This window comes from Lepidochelys kempii, chromosome 1, assembly GCF_965140265.1.
Source record: "Lepidochelys kempii isolate rLepKem1 chromosome 1, rLepKem1.hap2, whole genome shotgun sequence".
Classification (NCBI taxonomy): domain Eukaryota; kingdom Metazoa; phylum Chordata; order Testudines; family Cheloniidae; genus Lepidochelys; species Lepidochelys kempii.
In genome coordinates this window covers 44,865,099-44,891,439 of record NC_133256.1, presented here as the reverse complement: position 1 = coordinate 44,891,439, position 26,341 = coordinate 44,865,099, and the positions used below count along the sequence as shown (strand labels likewise).

The 26,341-nt window shown below is 43.5% G+C and overlaps 1 protein-coding gene across 2 annotated transcripts in view; it reads left to right on the top strand.

Annotated features, from left to right (window-relative positions):
* FLT1 (fms related receptor tyrosine kinase 1) overlaps positions 1-26,341 on the top strand; it is a 138,800-nt gene that overhangs the window by 101,111 nt on the left and 11,348 nt on the right. For both annotated transcript variants that reach the window (XM_073340752.1, XM_073340742.1), the window contains 9 exons: positions 2,241-2,347; positions 8,566-8,701; positions 17,747-17,851; positions 20,375-20,488; positions 20,938-21,026; positions 21,596-21,755; positions 22,139-22,236; positions 22,749-22,871; positions 23,864-23,975. In XM_073340752.1, coding sequence (XP_073196853.1) covers positions 2,241-2,347; positions 8,566-8,701; positions 17,747-17,851; positions 20,375-20,488; positions 20,938-21,026; positions 21,596-21,755; positions 22,139-22,236; positions 22,749-22,871; positions 23,864-23,975 — 1,044 coding nt within the window. The remainder of the gene's footprint in view (positions 1-2,240; positions 2,348-8,565; positions 8,702-17,746; positions 17,852-20,374; positions 20,489-20,937; positions 21,027-21,595; positions 21,756-22,138; positions 22,237-22,748; positions 22,872-23,863; positions 23,976-26,341) is intronic.

The window sequence follows — 26,341 nt, the reverse complement described above, 5'->3', positions numbered from 1 at the left end:
GAGACTAACAAATTTATTTGAGCATAAGCTTTCGTGGGCTACAGCATCTGATGAAGTGAGCTGTAGCTCACGAAAGCTTATGCTCAAATAAATTTCTTAGTCTCTAAGGTGCCACAAGTCCTCCTTGTTCTTTTTGCTATACAGACTAACCCGGCTGCTACTCTGAAACCTGTCACAAGAGCAGCGTTCTTAAATCTGCTACTTGAGCTGAATCCCAGCGTGGATAATGATATTCTACTGACCTAAATTGTCCTTGCAGTTTCAAATGGATACACTATCCTTCTTCACTTCACTCCTTAACAATTGCAGAGCAAACCGTAGCGGTGAAAAAGCTGCTGCAGTCCACCAGGAACTGGCTGCACGTCAGCTTGTGGGTGCAGTGATTTCTGTGTTAAAAAATGGTGGCAGACACTCTTTCCCCTCCAGCTGCTGCTGAATAAATGTCAGAAACGGTTCCTTGTCACCTGCACAGGCACTGAGTCACGTTCACAGGATAAACAAGAATATGGATGTGTAAATACACAGTCTGGAGAAGGTCCTGTGTTATGTTAGAGGACAACCTAGCTGTATTAGTCTGCAGCTCACAGCACATTTGTCATAACAACATTATAAAGGAAAGCATCATTTGCGTTGTATTTGAAATGGAGTTGTTGTTTTTTTAAGTACTCACACCTGAGAGAAATTAATCACATCCCAGGGTTTGGAAGAATAAATGCCTTGAATCCCAGTTTGTAGTTGCATTCATATTTTTTATTTTGCTAGAACTTACTTTCATAGCTCCAATAGGGACAAGCCTGAGGAGTCTTTTAAATATTGGACATGAGCAGGAATCTGATTATCACCTTCACAATTCCTGCACAGCAGACTTGTCACCGCTGCAGAAAACAATTCAAACGCCGAACAAAGCTCTGCAGACTTGCCTAAAACAAGGCACCGCATACTCCTTGGTTACCCCATCGGCCCACCAGTGAGACATCACTCCTTCCTCTTTCAATTGTCAGGAATGGTGCCAAGCTTTGACACTGCTGCAAGTATGGCCAGCAAAAAAGAGTGAACTCGTGTTCAGAATGCTGTGCCGTGTTCCCTATCTCTCGGTCTGAAAGCTGTGCACTTGAGTCGGAATTGTGAGCGTATCACAATAAGGGGCAGAGCGTGGGTTTTCGCGTTTGCTACCAATAAGGAAGTGTATTATTGTGACATGATCACAGCATTTGCAAAACATTCTGCTTTGAAGACATTTTATGAGCCCCCAAAGGAGCAGTATGAAATGAAATTTTATTCTGGATATTTTTAAAGCACCATCAGTGAGATTGACTATTTTCCAGATTTAGAAGTTTTAATATTTTCTTCCTGCTCCCATTTTTCCCATTTGTAATTTCTGCATTATTTGGATCAACTTTCTCCCTAGGTTCACTACGGGTATGTCTACATTGTAAATAAAATCTTGCGGCTGGCCCATGCCAGCTGACTTGGGCTGCAGGGCTGTTTCACTGCAGGATAGACTTACAGGTTTGGGCTGGAGCCTGAACTCCAGGGCCCTTCCACTCCCAGAGTCCTAGAGCCCGGCCTTCAGCCCAAGCCCAGAAGTCTATACAGCAATGAAACAGTCCCACAGTCTGAGCCCTGCGAGCCTGAGTCAGCTGGCATGAGCCAGCTGTGGTTGTCTAACTGCAGTGCAGACCTACCCTAAGGGTGTGACCCTGCCAGCCAGCACATGTATAGAGGGGGTGCTGCTTGGGAAGGCACATGTGGGATCTGACCCCCACATCACTGATGTCAGTGGGAGTCACACCCGGGACTGTACACTGAGGGCCAAGGCTGGTCATAGCTGGGGCAATGCTGTTAAGCTCTCCTCCCTGCAATGGGAATAGAGAGCACAGCAACCAGTTTCTTGAAAAAAGGGTACTCCATAGTCACATCTCTAATGTCACAGGCAAGTGAGCCACCTCTTAGCATCCTGCTGCCTGTCCTATGGTATCTCCCCAACCCCTCAAAAGGATTGAGCTCTGCGTTAGCAAGCTCTCCAGCAAGGGTGTCAAGAGTTTCATTTCAATGTGTTTATTGCAGTGGGTTTTGTCCAGGGGGTGAATTTTTCTACATTCTGAGAGTCATTAACATCTCTGGAAAGGAAGTTGGTCGTTACTGATATGTTCTTCAGATACATTTTAAATGCCAAGGGAAAGCAAACTCTGGTGTTCTGAGTGTAGATCTATAAAATGTTTGTTGCTTCATTTCCCCAGGAACAGCAGAGAGATCAAACCTGGAGCTAATAACTCTGACATGTACCTGTGTGGCTGCTACGCTCTTCTGGCTCCTATTAACACTCTTTATACGCAAGCTGAAAAGGGTAAGAATGACTAATTACTAAGCTTCCCCCTGCTTCCCTTTTCTCACTGGCATTTGCTCTGGTTAGAAAATGTTCCTATGTCAAATGAGATTCATGAACATTACATTAATTCACCTGGTCCTCTACACCAGGTGCAAAGTAGGTGCAAAATGCTAATGCGACAGAAGGTGCAAAGCAGGAGTGAATCAGCTGCTACGGTCTAGAGCCTCAAAGATGTTTACACACACAACTCCTATTGATTTCAGCCGGAGTTAGGCTATGTCTACACTACCGAGCTTACAGCGGCGCAGCTGTATGGCTGCAGCCGTGCTGCTGTAAGGTCTTTCATGGAGCTGCTCTATGCTGGCAGGAGAGCTCTCTCCTGCTGGTGTAATTAAACCATCCCTCATGAGCAGTGGTAGCTATGTTGGCAGGAGAGTGTCTCCCGCCAACATAACGCTGTCCACACCGGCACTTCTGCGGGTCAAACGTATGTTGGCCAGGGGTGTGGTTTTTTCACACCCCTGACTGACAAAAGTTTTGCTGACAACAGTGCTGGTGTAGACACCTTTGAGGATCCGGCCTAAGTGCCTGTGAATGTTGACTCTTCGGGGTAAATAGAAGAACAGGGACCGGTAAGGCCTGGTCTTTGCACTGGTGTAACTATGTCACTTTGGGGTGTGATTTGTTTTTACGGAAACACCTGTACCAGTATCACCTCTACTGTGTATAAAAGGTGCCTTGTACTGGCGTAGCTCATTCCCCTTCCCTGGGAGGCGTAGCTACACTGCTATAAAGCACTTTTATACCAATATAACTGTGTCCAAAAGCCTCGTCTCCACGACGGTATAGCTTATGGCACTCAGGGGTGTGAATAATCCATGCCCTTGAGCGACGTAAATTATACTGACCTAAGCACTGGTGTAGCAGGCATGATGTCTGCGGGACATAGCTACCGCCTCTCGCGGAGGCAGGAGTTATTAAGCCAACAGGGTTGTTCTCGCCCATCGGCTTGCAGCGTCTCCACCACAAGCGGTGAAACAGTGCTGCCGCACCGCTGTAAGTGCTGTACTGGGGAGGGAGCCTAGGGGAAGTTATACCCCCTTGACTACACTGGTATAATGAAACCAGTGCAACTGTGTGTGTGTAGAAAAGCACTAAGGCCCCTTTACAGAGATCTGAACGCATCAAAGGGCCTTAGAGTGAATGTAAAATGTAGTTTGTGCCCACTTTAAGGCCCCTTTAAACTGCCACAGTGGTGTTAAGTAACCTTTGTTTAACCAAGGCTGTGTCTATGCTATAGAGGCTATTCCGGCATAGCTATGGCACTTTAGCTATGTTGGCATAATCCCGTAGTATAGATTCTGCCTATACCGATGGAAGAGGGTTTTATGTCGCTGTAGGAACTCCACCTCCCAATGATGGTAACTAGGTTGACAGAAGCATTTTCCCATTGACCTAGCTGTGGCCACATTGGAGGTTAGGTTGGCACAGCTACATCTCTATGGGGTTGTTACCCAGTGGTGCCTAGGGCAGCCCTCAAAGGAAATGCCAAGGTCAGGGCAGGTTGCAAAGGAGAGAGCAGGTACTCCCAAGACTGGTGGGTAACACTAAAGTTAAACTCCCCAACCAGTCACAGACTGTGCTTCTGATTCTCCACACTGGTTATCAAGAAGAAAAAAGAAAGAAAAAAAGAAAGAAAGAAATCACACAGTCCCCTTCTTGCATTCCAGTTCTCTGGCACCCAATCTGCACCTAAGTCCAGTACAGTGAGAAACTGTTTTAAAACTCTGCTCACTATACAAAATGTTCTTCTGACCCCAAAGGGCCAGCCACATTGCCAGGTCAATATTAGCTTGGATCTTATCCAAAATACCACCCTGCCAGCCAATCCTTTAGTGTCTACAATTAAAGGTTTATGATAAAGAAAAAGGAAAGAACAAGAAGAGAGATGTCAAATAGTAAAGCAATAACATACATACAAAAAGACTTCCAAGTCCATATATCAGGTTCTTAGCAGTATTGGTGAGTTTGCTGGCTTGAAAGTCCCTCTGGAACACATCCACAGCTTAGATGGGTCATTCAGTCCTTTGTTCAGAGCTTCAGTTTGTAGCCAAGTTCCTCCAGAGGTAAGAAGCAGGACTGAAGACAAAATGGAGATGATGCAGCTGCTTATATATTCCTTTTGCCATGTGGCTCGTACTCCCTTTGTTCCAAACACAAGCTGTCCAGCACATGGCATGGAAAAACCTTAGAGTTCTGTCCATTGGAATGCCCCTACATGCCTTGCTGAGTTGTAAGGTGTAGTTCCTGGTTCCTTTCAATAGGTTCATTGTATAGTTGATGGCCCTTGGTGGTCCATCAAGCCGGCTCAGTGTTGTTGCCATTCTGTCTGGGGGTATCATTTAGAAATACAGATATGCCCTACATATCTGTAACTCATAGTACAAAGATGATACATATAAACAAAATTATCAGACTTGGCAAATTATAACATTTTCGCAGATACCTCACACGGCATATCTGGCACAACTCATTGCAATTTTACAACACTGGTATTCATAATATCCTAAAGTGTGTCCCAGATTCTATACAACACCACTAGGGTGTGTGGCATTTTCATACCCTTGAACAATGTAGCTATGTCAACCTAAATTTTAAGTGTAGACCACTCAGGCCTACAGTCTTCATGTCTGAGCAAGTTTAGGCAAATCAAGTCAAAGTCTGATTATAAGATGTTGCCTCTTCTTCTCCTGGAGGAATTCTGCACCACTGTGCAATGCAGAATTTTGCAGAAATTAATGTGCATTCAGAATTTCCTTTCCCCCACAGAAATGGGCTGCAGTGCTGCTGGCTGCCACTATGGGCCACTGGACTCGGCAGAGCCCAGCTTGCACATAGAAGACACTGCTGGGGGAGGGGGAGGGAGCTAGAGGGTTCCTGGCAGCTGCAGTTCCCAGCATGCCCTGAGGGAAGGAGAGGGCGGTGCGCAGGAAACTCTGTGCAAGCCTGGGACCGAGCATCAGTCTGTTTCTCCCTCTGGATCCCTGAGCTTTGCGGGAGAGGGCGTGCGGGCGTCTGGGCAAGGGAGGGTTCCACAGCTGGGCTTTGGGGGGAAGAGGTGCAGGTATCTGTGCTGGAGGTCCCTATGGCTGGGCTCTGGGGAGGAGGGGGTGTGGGTATCTGGGCAGGGGGGGCCATGGCTGGGCTCAGGGGGAGAGGGCTTGAGTTTATTGGCTGGGGGAGGCACCACAGCTGGGCTCCGGAGGGGAGAGGTTGTGGGTATCTGTCCCCCGGACTAGGCTCTGGGAGGGAAGGGGGTAGAGAAACAGGAATTGGGTTGTCATAGGGGTTTCTTTAACTCTCCACTCCCAGAGGGATTTTGGTGTGTGTCCGTATTGTTACAGACATATTTGCTGACAGGTATTTTGAAATAAATTACCAAAATAATTGAAACCAGCGTGATTATGTGTGTTATTTTGAGAAATAAAATTTGCAACATTCTGCAGAATTTTAAAATATTGTGCACAGCATTTTTAATTTTTTGGCACAGAATGCCCCAGGAGTACTCTTCAGCCCATGCCTTAAAAAAAAAGGGGGATCTTAGGACAGGTCTGCACTACAGACTTATATTGGTATAACTACATCACTGAGGGGTGTGAAACATCCACTCCCCTGAGTGTCATAGTTCTACCGCCCTAACACCTGGTGTAAGCAGCGCTATGTCTGCAGGAGAGATTCTCCCATCAACAGAGCTTCCACCTTTCAGGGTGGTGGAATAACTACCCTGACAGGAGAAGCTCTCCTGTTGGCGTGGTAGCATCTTCACTTAAGCGCTCCGGATGCAGTCTATTAAGTGTAAACCTGCCCTGAGGCAATTTAAGGCCCAGTGCTGCATTTTGTTTTGGACACTGAAAACGGCCATTGATTTTGTGGGAATGCAGGATCAGACCTTTAAAACCATTGTTTCGGTCACTGTATTTCAATGTGTATTCTCCCTCTCTTTCCACTCCTACACTACATATGTGCATACACACATATACACACACTGAAATAAAGAGAACCTGGCACGTTTAAGTCTAGCGAAAAGAAGAGTGAGGATAGAAGGGAACTATAACGGACTACAAATCGGTAAAGAGATCTTATAAAGGGGATAAGGACCAATTATTCCCACATGTCATTAAGGACAGAATAATTAGTAATGGCACTAAACAGTTGGGAAATGGTTAAGTATTATGAAAAACCTTAACTGTAAGAGCAATTAAACCATGGGAAAAAGAGCTGCAGGAAAGTTTGGGTTTGCTGCCCAGACTTGCCACAAAACAAGGGAGGCTAGCTTCTAGGTAACATAGTAATGGTCTCTTCCAATCCAAAAGTTTCCCTTCAGTATTGCCTATTTAAGGCTGTCTAAGTTTCTGTTATAAATCCCTAGTCTTAGAGATTTATGGCTGGAATATAAAAATTAGCTCTAAGCTAAAACTTCATATTTAGGGCTCAGGCAGAAATGTGGTAGCTACAGCAGCTATCACATCAAGAACGATTTCACGCTGTCAGAGAAATAGAGCATCTTCTTAAAGTCATACACACCTCCCTCTCCCTGACATGTATTTGCTCTGTGTCACACTTTTACTTCCACTTTTACTACAAATATAGGGCTGAATCTCCAGCAGTGCCCAGGATTTGGTGCTCAGTGCAGCCAAGGTGGGAGAAGGCAGCTCTATGCCATTTATCTGCTTCTCTGATCCTGGGACCCGACGTGGCAGCCTAAGAGCTGTTTCTAAGTTGTGCCAGCTGGAGAAGTGCAAAATGGATCAGCTGGCGCACATGTGCTCTGGCCTTTCCTCATTCCTGTCCAGGCACACCCTCTCTGTAGAAAGCGGCAGCAGGTCCGAAGCAAATATTGCAGACTTTGTGCCACTTAAGGATTCCCCTCCTTTGGAGGGATCCTCAGTTGTCCTTTTAGGGAAGCTGACTGGGTGCTTTGGGCAGCACAAGGCAGCTGAAACAAGAGTCAGGAAGTTGCCCATAATTTTCAACATGCTTCTCTGCCCGAGGTGGTCCTACTTACAGCGTGTGCATTTTCCCTTTTAAGCAATGTAGTGAGAACGCTTGCAGGAAGGACAATTCCTGGCAATGGAGGAGGTGAGCTGCAAGCTTCAGAGCAGCTTGAGTACGAATTGGAAGTATGTGGATGTGGGTGTAAGATGTCGGGGACAATAGTCCATTGCTGTTTTGGCATGGCTTGATGGAAAGCGCCCTGATGCTCATTTCCATGAAGCTTGCACAACTTCCAGCCCATAGCGATGAAATCAGACTTTATACAGGCCGAGATTTCTCCTTTTCCACACAAATACAAGCACTTCCTAGGACTATGCAGAAATCTAGCTGAGGTGGTTGGTAACTCTGCATGCTCACAGAAGAAAATAAGTTTCAAAATGTAAACTGGTGTACAGCTATAAACCTTTAGAAGGAAGACGATTCCTTACATTTCTCATGGGAAGGCAGCAATTTGTTTGTTTTGGGGAGGATGCTTTTCTGGGCCAAAAACTCATTAAGACCTGAAGTAATCTGTCTGAATCTGGGTTTTCATTAATTCCCTTAGTAGCCCAATAATTCCAACAGAGTTGTCAGAAATGACAATCCAGAATTTCTGAGTAACGTACAGTTCAGTGTATTGCAGACTAAGTCCAAGTCTTGCACAGCTCAAACCACATCTGACTTTTTTTTGTTGAATTCATAAAATAAAAAAAACACTGACAGTTAAACTCCATCTGTTGCATGTACTAGTGGGGGTGGAGAGGAGTGGGGGTGGCAGAGGGGTTGTTGGGGGGTGGTTTTGGGGTTTTTTTTGTACAATCATTCAGCAAAAGTTATTTTCAGCAATGGTGGTTAGTCAGTTTCTGAAAATACTTCTTACTTCTTTAAAGTACAGAGTCTATATCCCATGGCAATTATTTGCGTGAGAATTTATATGGATTTAACTGGAGAAATGGACAGTGTCATGTATAAGAAAAAGGTGGAGAAAGGGCTGGTATAAAAATAAAAATGTCACAACATTAAACAACAGAATTTTTAACCAATTGTATATTGGAGTGTGAAACATACGTCCTTACGGTGGGGGGTGCTTTACATGCATCTGTCAGATATAATCAACTTGCAAACCTTGACCAAAACCAGAAGCTGCTGCCCACTACTGTTTTCCATTTGGTGGTGACTTTGAAATGTTCTTGATTTCCTAGCCTTATTCTTCTGAAATAAAGACCAATTACCTGTCAATCATAATGGATCCTGATGAAGTCCCCTTAGATGAACAATGTGAACGTCTTCCATTTGATGCCAGCAAGTGGGAGTTTGCAAGGGAAAGGCTGAAACTAGGTAATAGGTTTGTTATGGTATTAACACACAGCACATTGCCTTTGTGTTTATTAAACTGGATGTGTTTGTAATTAGAGACTACAGACAGGCAGCTCACCATGTATTGCAGATCTGCAGGGCAACTCTACACTTGATTGTTAGTGAGCTGTTATTGTTCTTCAGGTGAATTATTATCAAGATCTAAAACTGCTATTACCTGGCTTTCTGTATGATTAGACTCCAGCTGGGGAGTACTTCCAGTCATTTTATTTGTAGTGCAGATTGGGCTGTTATGTATTTCTTAGGAACTGAGATACTATACAACATAAAGTAAAAACACAGGCCAAGATTTTCAAACCTGGGAGCCTAAAATTAGGTTCCTGAGTCCATGCTGAAGCATCTAAAATAAGTGGCCAGATGCTGAGCATCCAGTAGTCCCTCCTGAAATTCATGGGAGCTTTATTAGTAGTACTGTTATTTATAAGTATTACAGCAATGCCTAAGAATATGTCTACACTGCAATTAGACACCTGTGCCTGGCCCATGCCAGCTGACTCAGGCTTACAGAGCTCAGGCTAACGGGCTGTTTAGTTGTTGTGTACATGTTCGGGCTCGGGCTGCAGCCCAAACTCTGGGACCCTCCCAGACTCCCACCTCACACTTATTTATCATATTTATTCATCTACTGATGAAAACGCCATACAAGAGTTAGGTATCATTATTTAGGAGCCTAACTATGGACTCAGGAGCCTAATCTGAGGCATCCATCTTTCCCATAGCCTAATTCAGTTCTCACTTATAAAGGGGCAACTGCCTGTGAAAATGAGGGCAGAAATGAGCCCATATTGTCCTGTTTGCATTTTCCTCTAACCCACTCTGTTTTACTTCTTTTCTTCAAATTTATAAAAAAACCTATCAGTGTCTTTCCTATGCACGGGGCACCTATCCCATACATTAAAATGCACAATAGGAGATAACAGAAAGGACTGGCCATGCCTAAACAAATGTGCATAGAATCTTCCATCCCTTAGCCATCCAGTCTTCGAATGCCTGAGTGAAAAAAAAAAAAAGGGTTTTGAAGTATTCCTTTAAGCTGAAGGAGTCTGAGCTCTGGCAGACCATGGGAGGTGCAAACTGCAAAGTTGAGAACACCCTGCTGGCAGATCTCATTTATATTAAGGGGCCTCCAACTCCAGCGTCAGCTATGGCAACATGGCCACATGTCCTTTCAGTCACAAATTAGACTTAAGCCAATCCAATGTGCTAAGGTGACAGTGGCTGACACACTGTGGACTGAATCAGGGACCTCCAGATCTAAAAGCATGAGCTGCTACTATTTGAGCTAAAGATACATGGATCTCTAGCTGGGGGCTGTAACAAATTCACACTTTCTATGGCTTTGGCACAGAGGGAGATCTGGGCATATCCAGCCACACATTCACCAGTGCACGAGCACACAATTCAGATCTCACTTAATTTGTCTGCTATACAGTGTGCAGGGCGACCAGTATGTGAATAAGCACAGCCAAAATATTTTAAAGGTAATTTTTAACACATGTACATTATTTTGTGAGTGCCGAAGCATGAAATCTTGTTGGGAGTCTCCTCATCTTTGAAAAGGTCTTATTGCATCGAGAGTTCAATGTGTATAAAGTACATGGAAAGAATCAAGTAGAAATAGAATTAACTAAAGTTCTTTGAAATTCCAAAGAAAACTTGTCTGAAAAGGGATTTGGTTTTGGTTTTTTAGAGAGGTTTGGAGGTGAGCTGTGAAAAGTAAAAAGAGAACGGGGAATTAGTTAAAATTGAAAGTACTGGTGTAAACAAGTAAAAAAATGTTAACAACGAATGAGAACCGGATTCTGAAAAGTTGGGTCAGCAAGGTATGTTAGGTTAGCACATGAATAGGTCCCATTTACATGGCAGTTGGCCCAACCTTTCAATGACCCTTGCAGCTCTGCAGGGGAATAATCACATAAACTTGAATAGTTCCTTCCAATCCCAGATGTGTGTGTCTTCCCTTTCTAGCTATTTGACTGCAGCTTACATAGTTATTGTAACCAGTGAGAGGAGACTCTCTGTTTATATCTCAGTTGCCTTATGTTCCTCATCCCTTAGTCCATATTGTTGAGGTAACATCCATGCAATGCTGTAGGAGGACTTCCTCCTCACGCCCTGAGGCTACAGGTGTTACAGAAACCAATCCATACTAACTCCATTGAATGCAGGGGACATCTTCCCAATTTAGACGAATGGAAATGAAATGAAATGCTAGCCCCTAACTTAGATTGTAAAACGCTGGTGCATTAAGGCAAATAGCTGTGTTTAGTTACAACCCTGTACCTTTAGCATTGATATAATTTTGTATCTTATGACCTTACCAATGATGGTGATAAATCATAATTTAGGACATCCATGAAAGTGCTAAAGTTGTGATACAGGGACCCATTGTAATTCTTGCCACCGATGGACCGGGCAGAGTATAGATTCAGAAATCTATGTAGTAAACAATTTCATTAGTTACACACTCCTACTATGCACTATACAACTATTCTCTCATTCCGCCAGAGATGAGTGAGTTTCCCACCCTGTTTGTAAACACACTGAACTTTCATATTTATCAATAATTTAAAACAGGAATCCTCTAATACAGAGCAACAGAACGTCTGGAATGTGTCACACGAATTGTTCATGTTCACTGAAAGCCTCTTTGAAACTCCTGCCTTCCCAGGTCCTAAGAGGCAACAGCATATAGCAAGAATGACTTGTGGATTAGCCTCTGCCTGCACTCTCCATTGGGGCCCTGCTCCAGCAAAGTGACATGCACATGACAACGTGATCACTCACATACTTAAAGTTAGATGTGTGCTTAAGTATCTTGCTGAATTGGGGCCTGAAATTGCCTGGCCCAAAGCCAATTAAGTCAATTCCCATTTACTTTAATGGGTTTGGATTAGCCTCAGAAAGGGTTAGCAAATTTGAAGAATTTTAACCAAAGTTCAGCTGCATTATTCTCTGCATCAGAGTTCTCAAAATGTGGTCACTTGAATGCTGGTCTGTGGAGAGCAGGTAGCTCACATGGTACCGGGTCCTTCTTTTCATCTGCTAACCTGCACTAAAAGTCAATTAGATACTTTCCTAATATTACTTTTGCATGTAAACATATGTGGCTGTTGTCACAAGGATTATATACTGTCATAAATGGGAGGAGAGTTTGTCCAAGGCACAATCTGTATTTTAAAATGTGTTCCACACAGTGAGAAAGTCTGAGAATCCACGATCTGCTCTAAAATTCAATATAACGCAAAACAGAATTAGCTATCAATTCAGTTTGATTATCATGAAATCAAGGTTATTGTTCAGAGGAAAAACACACTTCTAGCATTCAAACTGATTAAAGGGAGAATAGAAGCCATATGCTGCTTTAAATGGCAACAAATTTGTTTTCTAAGTGGTGGCTAAATAGTTCCCATCTCAAAATGGGAAATGGATTATTACTGATGAAACCAATTACAATTACTGATTAAACACAGTTTTACTGTGGATACAGGAGTTGTAGTGCCTTGGATTAAGCTTCATATTGGAGCACACCACCAACTGCTAGAGCCCTGCAAATCCGTGGTTATCCGCTTTATATCCGTGGACCATTTTTGCGGAGAGCAGATTGGATGCACAGACTCACCAGAATGAGGAATCTGTCACACAGCCTGCAGGCTTCAGCTCAGTTCTCTGAATCACGCAGCAGGGGACAGCCTGCTGGACATTCTGGGAATTGTAGTCCCCAGCTTGCATGGACAGAGGAGGCAAACTACAACTCCCAGAAGGGAGTGAGCCAAGTACCATTTTGAAAGAGGTGTGGTGTTATAATTTAAACTAGTGGGCGGCAAGGGCACGTGCTATGAAGACAGCAGTTATTGCCACTCTCTGTCTGGGCCAGGTCTGCATGCATTACAGCTCCCGCAGTTGCATAGGGGTGTTGGAGCCCTCCTCCGCACCCACTGGGAGGGTGGCACTGCACACGATGGCCCAGGATTGTAGCCTTCCTACTCAGAGTGGGGAAGGAGGTATGGCGGGGGCAGAAGGTCTCTGGGGAGAAATGGGGGCAGCTGGGGATGGGGGGCTTGCTGTGTAGTGACCTGTGGAGCTTTTTAGAGCCCTGCAAAGCCACAAACAACTTTTGCAGATCAGATGTGGATACACATTTAGGCACCTAAGTCCAAAATTTAGATCCTCAAAATCCTCACTCAGCTGCTGCCTAACCCTATAGCTGCCTATGATATTCCCCAGGGTACCGTCTGGACTGATGGACAGCTGTGTCCCCTCAATTCTCCAACCTGGGGTGCCCTTTACACTGCTTTGCTGTGAGAGCAACCATGTCTCGTCTGCCCACACACAGCCTCCAGCATGTAAATCACCCCTAGCTATACTATAGGAGTGCTATTGCCAGCCAACCATGAATTACACTGCAGGGTAACACCAGCAAATTCCCAGTACCAGACTTTCCCCAGAAATGTGCATCTTGTACTGCCCAGCATTCTCCTAGGCAATGCAAACTCATATAAAGTCTGTCATTTCATTAATAGAAACCTTGTTGTCTCAATTCAAGTTCCCCAGACACTTCAATCCAAACACACTGGTTTCGATAAAACAATAAAACAAGTGTATTATTAACTACAGAAAGATTGTAAGTGAATACAAGTAATGAGGCATAAAAGTCAAAATTGGTTACAAAGAAATAAAAGGTAAATTGCAGACTAATACCTAACTTAACAAGCTAAATGAATTCAAAGCAAAGGTTTCTCTCACCACATGCTTTAGAAATCTTACTGGCTGGAATCCTTTCAGCCAAGACTCCTCCCCCAGTTCAGTGTTAATTTCCTTGTCCTTCAGGTGTTGTTGATGCCATGAGTAGAGATGAAGGGAGAGAACATTTGGGGCCTCTGTTCTTCCCTTTTATCCTTTTCCTTTTCTTTGAGAATCATCTCCAGCTGGGGTTCAGGAGACAAAATCTGGGGAGATGGAACTTCCATCTGCTTCTTTGCCAAGATGTACATTTCTTGCTCATACCCTTTTCCCTAGCAAGTGATAGTCCATCTGATTTTGTTGATGCCTGGCTGAGGAATCAGTTTGCCTTTTGTCTTTGAAGAATCGGTTTGTGCCTGCTTTTCTAAACTTTGATTAAAGCTCAGTAACGTTATACAGTAGAATCTTATAACTTTACATACAATGTTGCCACACATATTTTACCAAGACAATAATGATCAGCACATTATGAATTTTCAAATGATACCTCACCAGCCATACTTTGTAAAAAATCCATTATAGTTTTGTAAAAAGGGTGAATATAGGGATGCAGACTGTCACACTGCCTAAATTCCCCAGGTGCCTATCTTTCTAATGATAAAGTGTGATAGGTACCTAAAACCCTGCCAACTCAAGAATCCCATAGCTCAGATCACTCACCTGAGAGCAGGGACACCTGGGTTCAGTTTGCTGTTCCACTTCAAGAGGGGGGAAGAAAAGGGGGTTTGAACATCTCTTACATCCTGGGTTAGTGTTCTAACCACTGGGCTAAAGTTGTAATTTTAAAGGAAGGTACCCCCTTCTCAACTGGCATTTTGTACAGGGCCAAATCTATCAGGCAGCCTCTGAGCATGCCTTCTGGGTCAGGCTGTGGAGCTAAGATAGGGCAATGTCTAGATGAGGATCCCACTGGGGCTTACAGGTGTGAGCTGGATCAGCCAACTTTGAGCATGCTCAGCGGCAAATTCTTAGGCACTTAAGGACTTTATCAGCAGAAATGTATGCCCTCAGGGACTTTAGATGCCTACAAGTTTAGGTGGCAGCTGAGCAGGGGTTTTGAGGGTATGCATTTTGGATTTAAGTGGTAGGAAGACACCTAAACCCCTTTGTAGATCTAGCCCTAAATCCTTATGAGGGATTGGATTTAGAAACTGGATGTAGAAAGCCCAAGTAGCTTTTTATTTTAAACAGCATTCTTGATCCTGAACCTACATGTCCTACCGAACCAGTCCATTAGTAGACTGGTTTTCACAAATTTGTTCATTATTTGCAATACACGAGACCCTCAGAGTTACGAATACCTCAGGAATGGAGGTTGTTCGTAACTCTGAACAAAACATTAAGGTTTTTCTTTCAAAAGTTTACAACTGAACATTGACTTAATACAGCTCTGAAACTTTACTGCAGAAGAAAAATGGTGCTTTCCCTTTATTTTTTTTAGTAGTTTGTGTTTAACACAGTACTGTACTGTACTGTATTTGCTTTTTTTTTTTTGTCTCTGCTGCTGCCTGATTGTGTATGTCCAGTTCCAAATGAGGTGTGTGGTTGACTGATCAATTCATAACTCTGGTATTCGTAACTCTGAGATCCTACTGTATTTTAAAACACTTTGTGCCAATTCCTAGACAAAAATATTTACTCCAAATTTTGATTTTCTAATGTTTGGTTGTTTGGAATTATGTGTTTGTTTGTTTTTGTAAAACTCCAATATGATCCGATTACATCATAGATCTGTACTTTCGCTCCATCTTATCAAGGGTTGTCTTAGAAGTTCCTTATTTAAAATAGTCTTGACAGAGGACAGGGAGAACTGGGCTGGAAGGGTGGGTGGACAATTCCCTCCTTTCTGCTTACTTCCTGAGGTCTGCAGGAGCACAGCTCAACTCTCCTGGGCTCCGAACATCTGCAGAGGGATGTGCACGTGTGTCATTTTACAACTGTGGTGACCAAAGCAATGGCTCTATTTTGCATTGTCCTATCTGTTAAGACTAAAGGTCCAGAAACAGAGAGATCTTACACAAGTAATGCAATGTCTCAGTTTACATATTTGATGAATATACATTCTCCCTGTTTCATATTCTATCCTTTTTATTCTGAATGAAAAACTTGTCTTTATGTTCTACCCTTGTTCCCTCACCATCATACCAGTTGTTCTACTACAGCCACAGGCATGCTAGAAAATCAGTAAAAATAAAGTTTAACGAGCATTAAGGGGTCTTTAAGTCCTAGTGAAACTGAAGCAGAAATCAAGCTGAAGTTAAACACTTGGGTTTGTGATTTTTAAAAATATTATTTGCTGACATCCTGTCACCTATCGGAACCTCCATCAGCCACTGAAAGAGGAGTGAGGACCCCAGACCCCACTGTGAAGTGGAGGGAGAGGGAGAAATCTGTATTGCCAGCACCAAATGCTCAAAAATCATGAGTCAGGTCCCCAAATATCCTGAGACTGACATAACAGTCATGAGGTTTTTTTAATAATAATAATAATAATAATAATAAATGTGGGTTCTTTTTATTCGCTTTCTGGTCTCTGAGCCTTTAGGATGTGCTCAAGTGGTGTTTTCAAGCTCTTCTGCACAACCATGAGGGCTAGAAACATACTCTTTTTAAAACAAAACAAAAAAGAAAAGCTGAGATTCCCATACCAATTTGTGATTCCAGCAGCTGGGGCTTTAGAAAGAACACTGGATGTTGTGAGATTTGTCATAAAATTGCAGAAGCTGGCAACACCATCTCAGCCACAGCATGGAAAGTGCCATGGTGTCACCGCTGAAAGCACTGGAGCCCACCGGCCGTGAGCAGGCGTGACCCTGAGACTCCTGGTTCCTCTAAGGGGAGCCTCTGCCTGGCTGCCTCTCTGGGGTTGAGGGGGCTGTTTCAGTCCTGCCTGCCCAGCTCCCTAAATCCAGACCCTACTCTGCCACTGATGCTGGTGCTTCTGCTGTCACCATACTCACCGCTCCCTCTGTGACAGCTCCTCCCCAGTGCACACGCAGGGGCTGTAAGGCACTCGGCCCCTAGCTACTCCATCCATGCACTCTAGGGTCTGACAGGAGTTAACGTGAGAGGCATCACCCACTTATTTCTGGTTTCCATGCTCTCAGCAGGGTGGAGTAACCCTTAGAGACTAAGAGGATAACTGGGTAGTATGTCTCACCCCCACTTTATATTTACGTCTGCCTTGGGAGAGGGGGGGGTGATGGAGGGGCTTCAGATTCCCCACAGGGAGCCCATGAGAGAGCACCTGAAATCAGGACCCTCCTGGGGAAATGGAATGGTCTGTGCATCCACATTGCTGGAAGGCATGTGGTACGTGGGGGAGCGGGTGGCTCTGACACGTGCTGACCCTACAGCATGAGGCCCAACGCTGCCCTGAGGAGCCAGTGTGGTGGGAGGGGTAACTCAGCCATCCTGCAGAATGGGCTACACACCTCATTTGTTTGGAAACCTTGCGGTCACTCCCATGTGACCCAATGTTTGTGGCTCTGCATCTCCTGTCACAAACCCCTGGGAACCTCAGCTCACATACATTTAACAGTCCCATTTGCACGGCTGGTACCTTACATAAGAAAAGTGTGGCCTACATAAAGATTACCAAACAAAGCTGTTGGCGCAGTCTGGATAGAATTGGGCTATGGCACTAGGCTGTTTGGGCAGAATATAACTTACCCTTCTACAGCCTGATCCGCAGCCCAGTGAGATCAATGGGAATTGGCTCAGGCCCGTGCTACGGGGGTAATAGCGCTGTAATGATGAGCACAAAACTTGGTTTTGTCAGCAAACTGCAGAGAGAGGCTCAGAAGTGAACATACATCCACTGACAAGAGTGACAAGCTGGGTGCGGTAAAATCTTTTATTGGACCAACTTCTGTTGGTGAGAGAGACAAGCTTTCGAGCGACACAGAGCTCTTCATCAGGTCTGTGTAAGCTGGAAAGCTTGTCTCAGCAACAGAAGTTGGTCCAATAAAAATTATTACCTCACCCACCTTGTCTCTCTAATCTGGGACCAACATGGTTACAACAATACTGCAAATATTTCTAAGAGTGCCATTTGTTTAGAGTCACCTTTTCTTACCACATTCTGGCTCACCTATGTGGGAGCCCATTAAAAAGTGGACCATAGAGCATTATCTTTTTGTGAAAATATACCAAGGAAGATTTGCAGAGCACGGTTTGTTATTCAATATGTATGAATGGTTTCAATGACCACAAGTTTGTTTGTTTACATGTGTGTATTTCCACAATTTGTTTTCTGTACAGGAAAGTCACTTGGATGTGGGGCGTTTGGAAAAGTGGTAGAGGCAGCTGCTTTTGGAATTAAAAATTCCCCCCCATGCGGAATAGTTGCGGTGAAAATGCTGAAAGGTATTCTGCTGCAGGGCTGTGTTGGAACATATACTGCACTGGTTTCCCCTTTCTCCCTCTCCCCTGCCTTGTTCTGCATGTCATTCAAAAGCAAGAGTTTATTCTGAAACCCCACAAAGGCTGTATAGCTCACGTGTCAGTTTGGATCAGAGTTTTCAAGCTAAATGGCGAGCTCCTAAAATGAAAAACAAGGTTCTTAGTGAAAGTGCTGATGAAAGTTCACGTGCTGTGGGCCAGGGTCTCAGAAGCACTCCGCACCTGGTTGCTGCTGCTTCTGAGAACATTTAAAAATCTGGCCCCCACTAGGAAAAATAGAAAGGGGAGAGTGGTTTGGGGGCTACCGTGTATCCCAAGAACACAGCCCATAGTTTCATAGAGTTTAAGGCCAGTAGAGACCCTCATATCATCTAATCTGACTTCCTGAATAACACAGGCCATTAAATTTCACCCAGTTACCCCTGCGTCAAGCCCAACATTACAGACTCATCGATTTTAAGGTCAGAAGCGACCATCATGATCATCTAGTCTGACCTTCTGCACATCGCAGGCCACAGAACCTACTGAGAGATAGAGAATCTACCACTTCTTTCGATAGTTTGTTCCAACGGTTAATCAGCCTTCCGGTTAGAAATTTGTGTCTCATTTCTCCTTTTAATTCATCTTACAGCCATTGCTTTTTGTTATGCCTTTTTTAGCTCCATTTACTAGCACTTAGTATTTGCTCCCCGTGAAGGTCATTACCCGCTAATCAAGTTGCCTCTCAATCTTCTTTTTGAAAAGCCAGACAGAGCAAGCTCTTTAAGCCTCTCACTGTCAGGCATTTTCTCCAGCCTTTAAATGATGTTTGGGGCCCTTTTCTGCACCCTCTTCAATTTCTCAGTGTCATTTTAAAAATGTGGACACCAGATCAGTGCACAGTTTCACCAATGCCACATAGAGGTAAAAATCACCTCCCTACTCTCACTCCCCTGTTTATACCTCCAAGGACTGTGTTAGCCCTTTTTGCCACAGCAAAGCACTGGGACACATGTCGAGTTGTTTGTCCGCTATGACCTTTAGATCCTTTTCAGAAGCAGTTTTCCAGGATACAGTCCACCAATTCTGTAGGTCTGGCCTGCATTCCTGGTTCCGAGATGCAAAACCTTGCATTTGTCTGTATTAAAACACATTTTATTTGAATGGGCCCCTCTTACCAAGTAATCCAGGTCACTCAGTCTGAGTGCCCTGCCCTTCTCATTATTCCCCACTCTGCCAATCTTCGTGCCATCCGCAAATTTGATCAGCTATGATTTTATCTTTACTTCCAGATCATTGATGAAAACGTTGACTAGCATTGAGCCAAGTACTGATCCCCGCAGAACCCCACTAGAAACACCCCATTTCAATTATTCCCCATTGGCAACCACTTCTTGAAATCTGTCATTTAGCCAGTTCTTAATCTATTTAACGTGTCCCATATTGATATTGTACGGTGCTCATTTTGTAATGAAAATGTTGTGCATTACTAAGTCAAATACCTTAGTAGGGGGTAGTGCATTGCTGCTGAGCTTCATGGCAGCATCCCGGAGGAAGGAATTGTGGGTCAGGGTAACACAATTCCTTCCTGTTCCTCACTGCTCCAGAGGTGTGGTAAGTTTCTGCTGGCCTACACCAGCAATAAACTACTGCCCAGTCAGCCCCATGCCAGCTCAGCAGTTCTGGTCAGCATGTTGGGAAGGGGCCTGGAGCCAAGACTTCACTCATTCCTCTCCCACCTGTAGTGGTGGGGAGTAAGAAGCTGTGCAAAGTCCCTTATCCCTGTGCACCTGATCCCAATGGATGGGTAGCCTATGTCAGCCAGCTCAGAATCTAACCCTTCATAACAGAATGGGTTGGCCAGCATGTGAATTTATGTGCTTGAAGATCTAAGAATAGTCAGCTGGATAGTCCATGGCTTTAGGTATAGCACTTAGGATTCTTGCGAAACACTGATTTTCAGCTCCATAAAGCCAGTCGGGGATTTGGGAGAAGATATCTGTAGCATACCCATATCTGTCTGTCTATATGGCCCCATCACTGTAGTATCTGAGCACCTCATGCTCATGGATGTTATCCTCATCACAACTGTGATGGAAGGCAGCGCTATCCCCATTTGACAGAATGGGGACCTGAGGCACAAGGTGAATTAAATGATTTGCCCGAGATCACACAGGAAGTCTGTTTTTGAGCCAGGTGCTGATCCCAAGTCCATTGAGCCCAATCTACCAGACCATCCCTCCTACCCCTACATGGCACCAAAGCTGAGCCAACACACTGTTAAATATAACACTGGGAGGAAGTTAGCACTGACTAATTCTTTTATGGGTCTCACTGCAATTAAAAGGCCGCTAGGAAAGGAAGGGGTAGAAAAGAGAACACAAATACATGGAAGTGTATCCAGGGATGACAATTATTTCATGTATAAATCCTTGACAATCGGCAGGTGGTGGCATAGATCCCAAAATGAAACTGTTTTTATGCACTGGCTTTATTTTGTGTTCGCAGAAGGAGCCACAGCCAGTGAATACAAAGCGCTGATGACAGAGCTGAAAATCCTGATACACATTGGGCATCATCTTAATATTGTGAACCTCCTAGGAGCTTGCACAAAAAATGGCGGTAAAAGAATTTGTACTGTGCTAAACGTGGATTGAGATATTCTCTGGATAATAGTCTTTTGACTGTGTTGGTTTTGCAATGTCGTCCCCAGGGCCAGCTGTTGGCTTGTTCTGTCAGTGTCCACCCTCAGCTAAAACACGGATTTACCCTAATAACTGCGGGCCCCTTCCCCTTTTTTACACATTCCTTTTGGTCAAAATTTTAATGAGAACCCAAATTTTTCCAGCATCCAGGGTTTTGTGTTGGCCCATCCCTAATTTTCAGCACCATTATTTTGTGAAGGTATCTGGAGTCCTTCAGGCATGGAGTCCTCTCCATTAAAATGTATTGATAATTGTTATGCTGGGAGCTAGGGCTAGTTGGGTGCAGGAGAGATTTTCGCTGTTCCTCAGAACTTATTTCTTATATCTTATTTTATGCCACTGAAAATGTTTTTGACTTCTGCTCAGGGCCTCTGATGGTGATTGTTGAATACTGCAAATATGGAAACTTATCAAACTACCTGAAAAGCAAAAGGAATTTTTTCTTCCCCAACAAGGTAAAGAAGCAGATGCTTTGTGTTTCAATGGGTGTCCTCCCTCTCTGCTAGCAAGATCATTCATGCTGAGCGATGGGCGGGTTTAGAGCTTTGGTTTATGGAACAGAAGCATAGGAGAAGCAGCACGACCCCCTGATCCCAGTGCTGTCAGGAACACGCAAGAGATGAGGCTAGGAAAGCTTTCAAAGGTTTAAAACTACTTTTTGTAATTCATGAAGAATAGGAACATCAAGAATAAAAGATTGTGGATCCCTTGTGCCTACACAGCACACTCCCTGCAGTGGAATCTGCTGGTTTCACTTGGTTTAGTGGATTCTTTCTTTGTCACAACCATGGGGGCCAATAGTGCCAACCTTATTTGTGTTGGTGGACACTTACTTAATTACATGAGTAAACCAATACCAGCCATTCTTGAGACTGTGCTTGCCTATGTGAGCATCACGCCCATAGAGGGAAGAGGAAGATTTTAGTAACAGATCACAGATGAGACCGTTTCATTGGCTGAACTGATTTCATTCATCCAGCTTCTACAACTTTGACACAGTATCTCTTGCTCCCTCTGTTTAAAGGATGCGTTGTTGCAAGTAGAACCGATGAAAGAGAAAAAAGATATTGAGCTGGTGGAAGGTAAAAAACAAAGACTGGCTAGTGTCACCAGCAGCGAGAGCTTAGCAAGCTCCGGATTTCAGGAAGATAAAAGTCTGAGTGATGTGGAGGAGGAAGAGGAGGGTAGGTATTAATTCCTTCCTGTTCCTACACAGTCCGTGATATTTTTACAATGTGCTCTGCATCTCTGAAAATTTTTCTTCATTTATCACCCTAAACATCCGTGGGAGATGCTCACAGCATCATGTCCAGAAGCTAGAAGTTTTTAAAAAAAGATTATTTACTGGGTTACTAAATCTGACAGGAAAACGTGTGACTGTTTCTTCTTGACTCTCTTTATCTTTGGGAAAAACACTGGAGTAACAGAGTATAAAGCAAATACTATTTTTGTTGTTGGTGACAGTGGTTGGATGTCCAAGCACTAAGACTAAGAGTGAACTTACAAAGTAACAGCGGCAGTTAGGAAAAATACCTTATTAACTTAGTATGTGTTAAATTGCTTCCAGATTCTGATGACTTTTACAAATGGCCCCTCACTATGGAAGATCTGATTTCTTACAGTTTTCAGGTGGCTAGAGGCATGGAGTTCTTGTCATCCAGAAAGGTCAGTGTTACCCTTTTGGGTATTCCTCTCCAGCAGAATCAGACTTAGGAGAGGTGAAATGATGTCTATATTTTAGTGACACCTTTCCTTGGCAGAACTCCCAAAGGAAGGGTGGCTTCTCTCTTGATGTTCTAAATATAAGCATGTGTTTATTCAAGTCTTCATACTATAAACACAGGATTAAGGTGGAAGACTGTGGTTGAAGCTGATTCATTCAGAGAATTTTTTTTCAAGCTATATTAACCATGGAGCACAAACCTGTTTAATGCCTACCTTCGTAATAGGTAACAGATTAAAGGCTCATGACTTTTTGGTCTGGAAAAATGTTTGTTTGTGAAGAACTGCCCATTGTTTACAGTAACTTCATATAAACTTTTGTCAACTTCCTTAAGAAAATATTAATTTGATCTTTCGAATAATAATATTTTTTAAAAAAGGAAACGGAAAGATTCAGGAAATTTGTGGGTAGGATTAAAGAAATGCAGTTTGATTGTTCAACTGTTTTATTATAGTGTATTCATCGTGATCTGGCAGCCAGAAATGTCCTTTTATCTGAGAACAATGTAGTGAAGATCTGTGATTTTGGCCTTGCAAGAGATATTTATAAGAATCCCGATTATGTGAGAAAAGGAGATGTAAGTCAACATTCGGTTTGTTTGTCCAGTTGTTCATAACATATCATTTTAAACTTTCATTAAAATGGTCTGTAAATGTTTATATTCCCTGCACTTAAAGGGGTCTGAAAGCTATCATAGATTCTATGTGAAGATGAGCAATCCAGATGTGTTGTATATACAGTGACCATTTGCATCCTTAAAAACAATGCTCGGAAATGCTGACCGTTTCACAGCTCTGGTCTTTTAATAGTTTACATGTTGGCATTTGTTTCTTGGCTAGCCTGGCCAAGTAAGCCAGTCAAAGTGAGCTGCTTCCTTGAAAGCATTCATTTATGCCAAAAGGGGTCCGTGTCCCTGAGTGTACATGCACAGGGCCAAGTTCCGCTCTTAGTGACATTGGGGTAGATTTAACATAACTGCACTGAAGTTGATGGAGTTGCACCAGGAGTAAGTTTGGCCTCCCACCTGTAAAATCAGGCTGAGCTAGCATGAGTTTGTCTCCTGGGCTGGGAGGCTTGCTCCCAGTGAAACCTGTGCAGGCAAACTGCGCCTGTGCATATTGAAGTGAATGGAACTTGGTGTGGGTTCTGAGATCCACCCATGTGGTTCTCTTGACAGAATCAAGACTTATCTTACCTACCTTCCAGGAGTTAATGTTTATAAATTGCTTTAAAGACTTAGAGTACTAAATGGGCACCAAGAATTATTGTTTGAATAACTGAAAATGTCTCCCTATTAAAATGTAATAGGCTTCTCAGTTTACATTTTTTACACCACATAGAGTAGATGGAAAATTCATTTAATTTTAAATAGAAAAAAAAAATTACCCGGCAAAATAGAGAAAAAAATGTTCTGGTTGATTGAGTACTTATTGTATTCTTGGTGTCTGTAAAACAATACAATAAAATCCTGCTCCAATGATAACTATTCACATGATACATATTTTTATATCATCTCTGGTTGAATTTTGTATCCACTGAAAATTATCTGGCTTGTCCATTTTGTTACAGGCACGACTTCCCCTCAAGTGGATGGCTCCAGAATCTATATTTGATAAGATCTACAATACAAAAAGTGATGTGTGGTCTTATGGGGTATTGCTGTGGGAAATATTTTCCTTGGGTAGGTTTAAATGTATATTATGGAAATCAGAGAATTAACAGTTAGGGTCTAATCCATAGCCCATTTAAATCAGTGGAAGAATGCCCACTGACTTCAGCTGACTTCGGCTCAGTCCTTTGATCCTAGGTACATATAATCTATGTTGTGTGTGTAGCTGTTTGTTCGATTTCATGAAGAACCACATGAGACCAATGAATAGCCATAGGTGGCCAAGATAGCTGCACAAGGAGTATTTTAGCTATCTAAAACCCCAAAGTGATACATACAGGAAATGGAAGGAGGGGCATGTCACTAAGAAAGCATTCATGGGAATAGTACAAGTGTGTAGGAACAAAATCAGGAAAGCCCAGGCAAGGAATGAATTGCAACTGGCAAGGAATGTTAGAGACAACATGAAGGGGCTCTACAAATGTCAGGCCACAAAGAAGGATCAGGAATAGTATGGGTCTGCTCCTCAGTAGAGAAGGTGAACTGGTAATGGAAGGTGATAAGAAGTTGCAGCTGCTCAATGCCTACTTTGCTTCAGTCTTCACACAAAAAATAACATGTGACTGGATGACAAGTGAAGTTATCATAGACAATGAAGGGGAAGAGATGCAGAACAGGATAAGTAAAGAACATGTCAGAGATCTTCTGGCCAATTTGAGTGAATAGAAGTCAGCAGGGCCTGATGCAATTCACCCCAGGGTGGTGAAGGAATTAACTTGAAGAAATCTCAGAGCCACTGGCAATAATATTTGCAAACTCATGGAAGACTGGAGAAGGGCTAACATAGTGCCCATCTTTAAAAAGGGGGAAATGGAGGAGCCGGGGAAGTATAGACCAGTCAGCCTGACTTTGATACCTGGGAAGCTACTAGAGCAATGTATAAAACATTCAATTTGCAAATACCTGGAGGATGAAGGAGTGATCACTAGCAGCCAGCATGGATTTACCAAGAACAAATCATGCCAAACCAGCTTGATTTCCTTCTTTGACAAGGTAACTAGTTTGGTAGATAGGGGGAATGCAGTGGACATGACATACCTGGACTTCAGGAAGGCTTTTGACATAGTCCCACATTACATTCGCATAAGCAGGTTGGAGAAATATGGGCTCAGTAGAACTACCATTAGGTGGATTCATAATTGGTTAAAGAACCACAAAACAGAGTAACTATTAATGGACATGTCAGATTGGAAGGAGGTCTCAAGTGGGGTTCCACAGAGTTCTCTTCTGGGTCCAGTGTTCTTTAACATCTGTATTAATGACCTGAATGTAGGAATAGAGAGCACAGAGTCAAATTTGCAGATGACACAAAGCAAGGGGGGTTGCAAACACTTTGAGGATACAGCTAAAATTCAGAGGGATCTTGGTAAATTAGAGAACTGAGCTATAGACAACAAAATGAAATTCAACAAAAACAAAGGCAAGGTGCTACTCTTAGGGAAGAAAAAACAAATGCACAAACACAGAATGGGAGATAACTGGAGGGCAGCAGCACTGCTGAGAAGGATCTGGGAGTTGTGGTAGATCACAACCTCAACATGAGTGTCCAATGCGATGCTGTTGCAAAAAAAGCAAATGCAGTTTTGGGTTGCATTAACAGCGGCATAGCATGCAAGTCATGGCAGCTGATAGTACCCCTCTACCCAGCACTGGTTAGGCCTCAGCTAGAGTACTGTTACAAATTACAACTAGATAACCGAAGTATTTGAACAGTTTCTCCTTTATTTACCCTCCAAGACCATGGCTCAGAATTCCCCTATAGGTATGTCTATGGCATGAGTGGCAGCGAGTCTTAGAACCTGGGTCTACAGACTTGGGCTCACAAGATTCCAGCTACCAGCCTAAAAATAGCTGTGCAGACATTGTGGCTTGGTCTGGAGCCCACTCCCACTCCCTAGGCTTCAGATCCTGAGTTCCAGACCAAACCCACAATGTCTCCCCAGCTATTTGTTGTGCCGTAACCCAAGCCCTGCAAAGCCAAGTCCGGTGAGCTGGGCTCCGAGACTCACTGTCGGTCACTGCGAAGACATGCCCTATAAGATCTATTGATAGTTGATCCACTGAGGTGAACACAGCCTGACTAGTTTCAGGTGCTTTGTTTGAAAGGGGAACACAGACTCCCAGACGGAGGGCTTGACAGGATCAATGTTTGAACATTTCATTTTAATATGTAAATACCTCTGGGTCTGTGCGTATAAGGCAAGCAGGATTTGACCCTCAGTGTAGCTCTTAGGGCCCAGTCTTGTAGCCTTTTCTCCAAGAGAATGGTTACGCTGAATTCTGAGACTGCATGCAAGTGACCTCTGCAGCGCTGAGCCTTTGCTATGGACATAATATTCCTGTAGGACATAACCCTGATCCTACTGAAGTCATTGGGA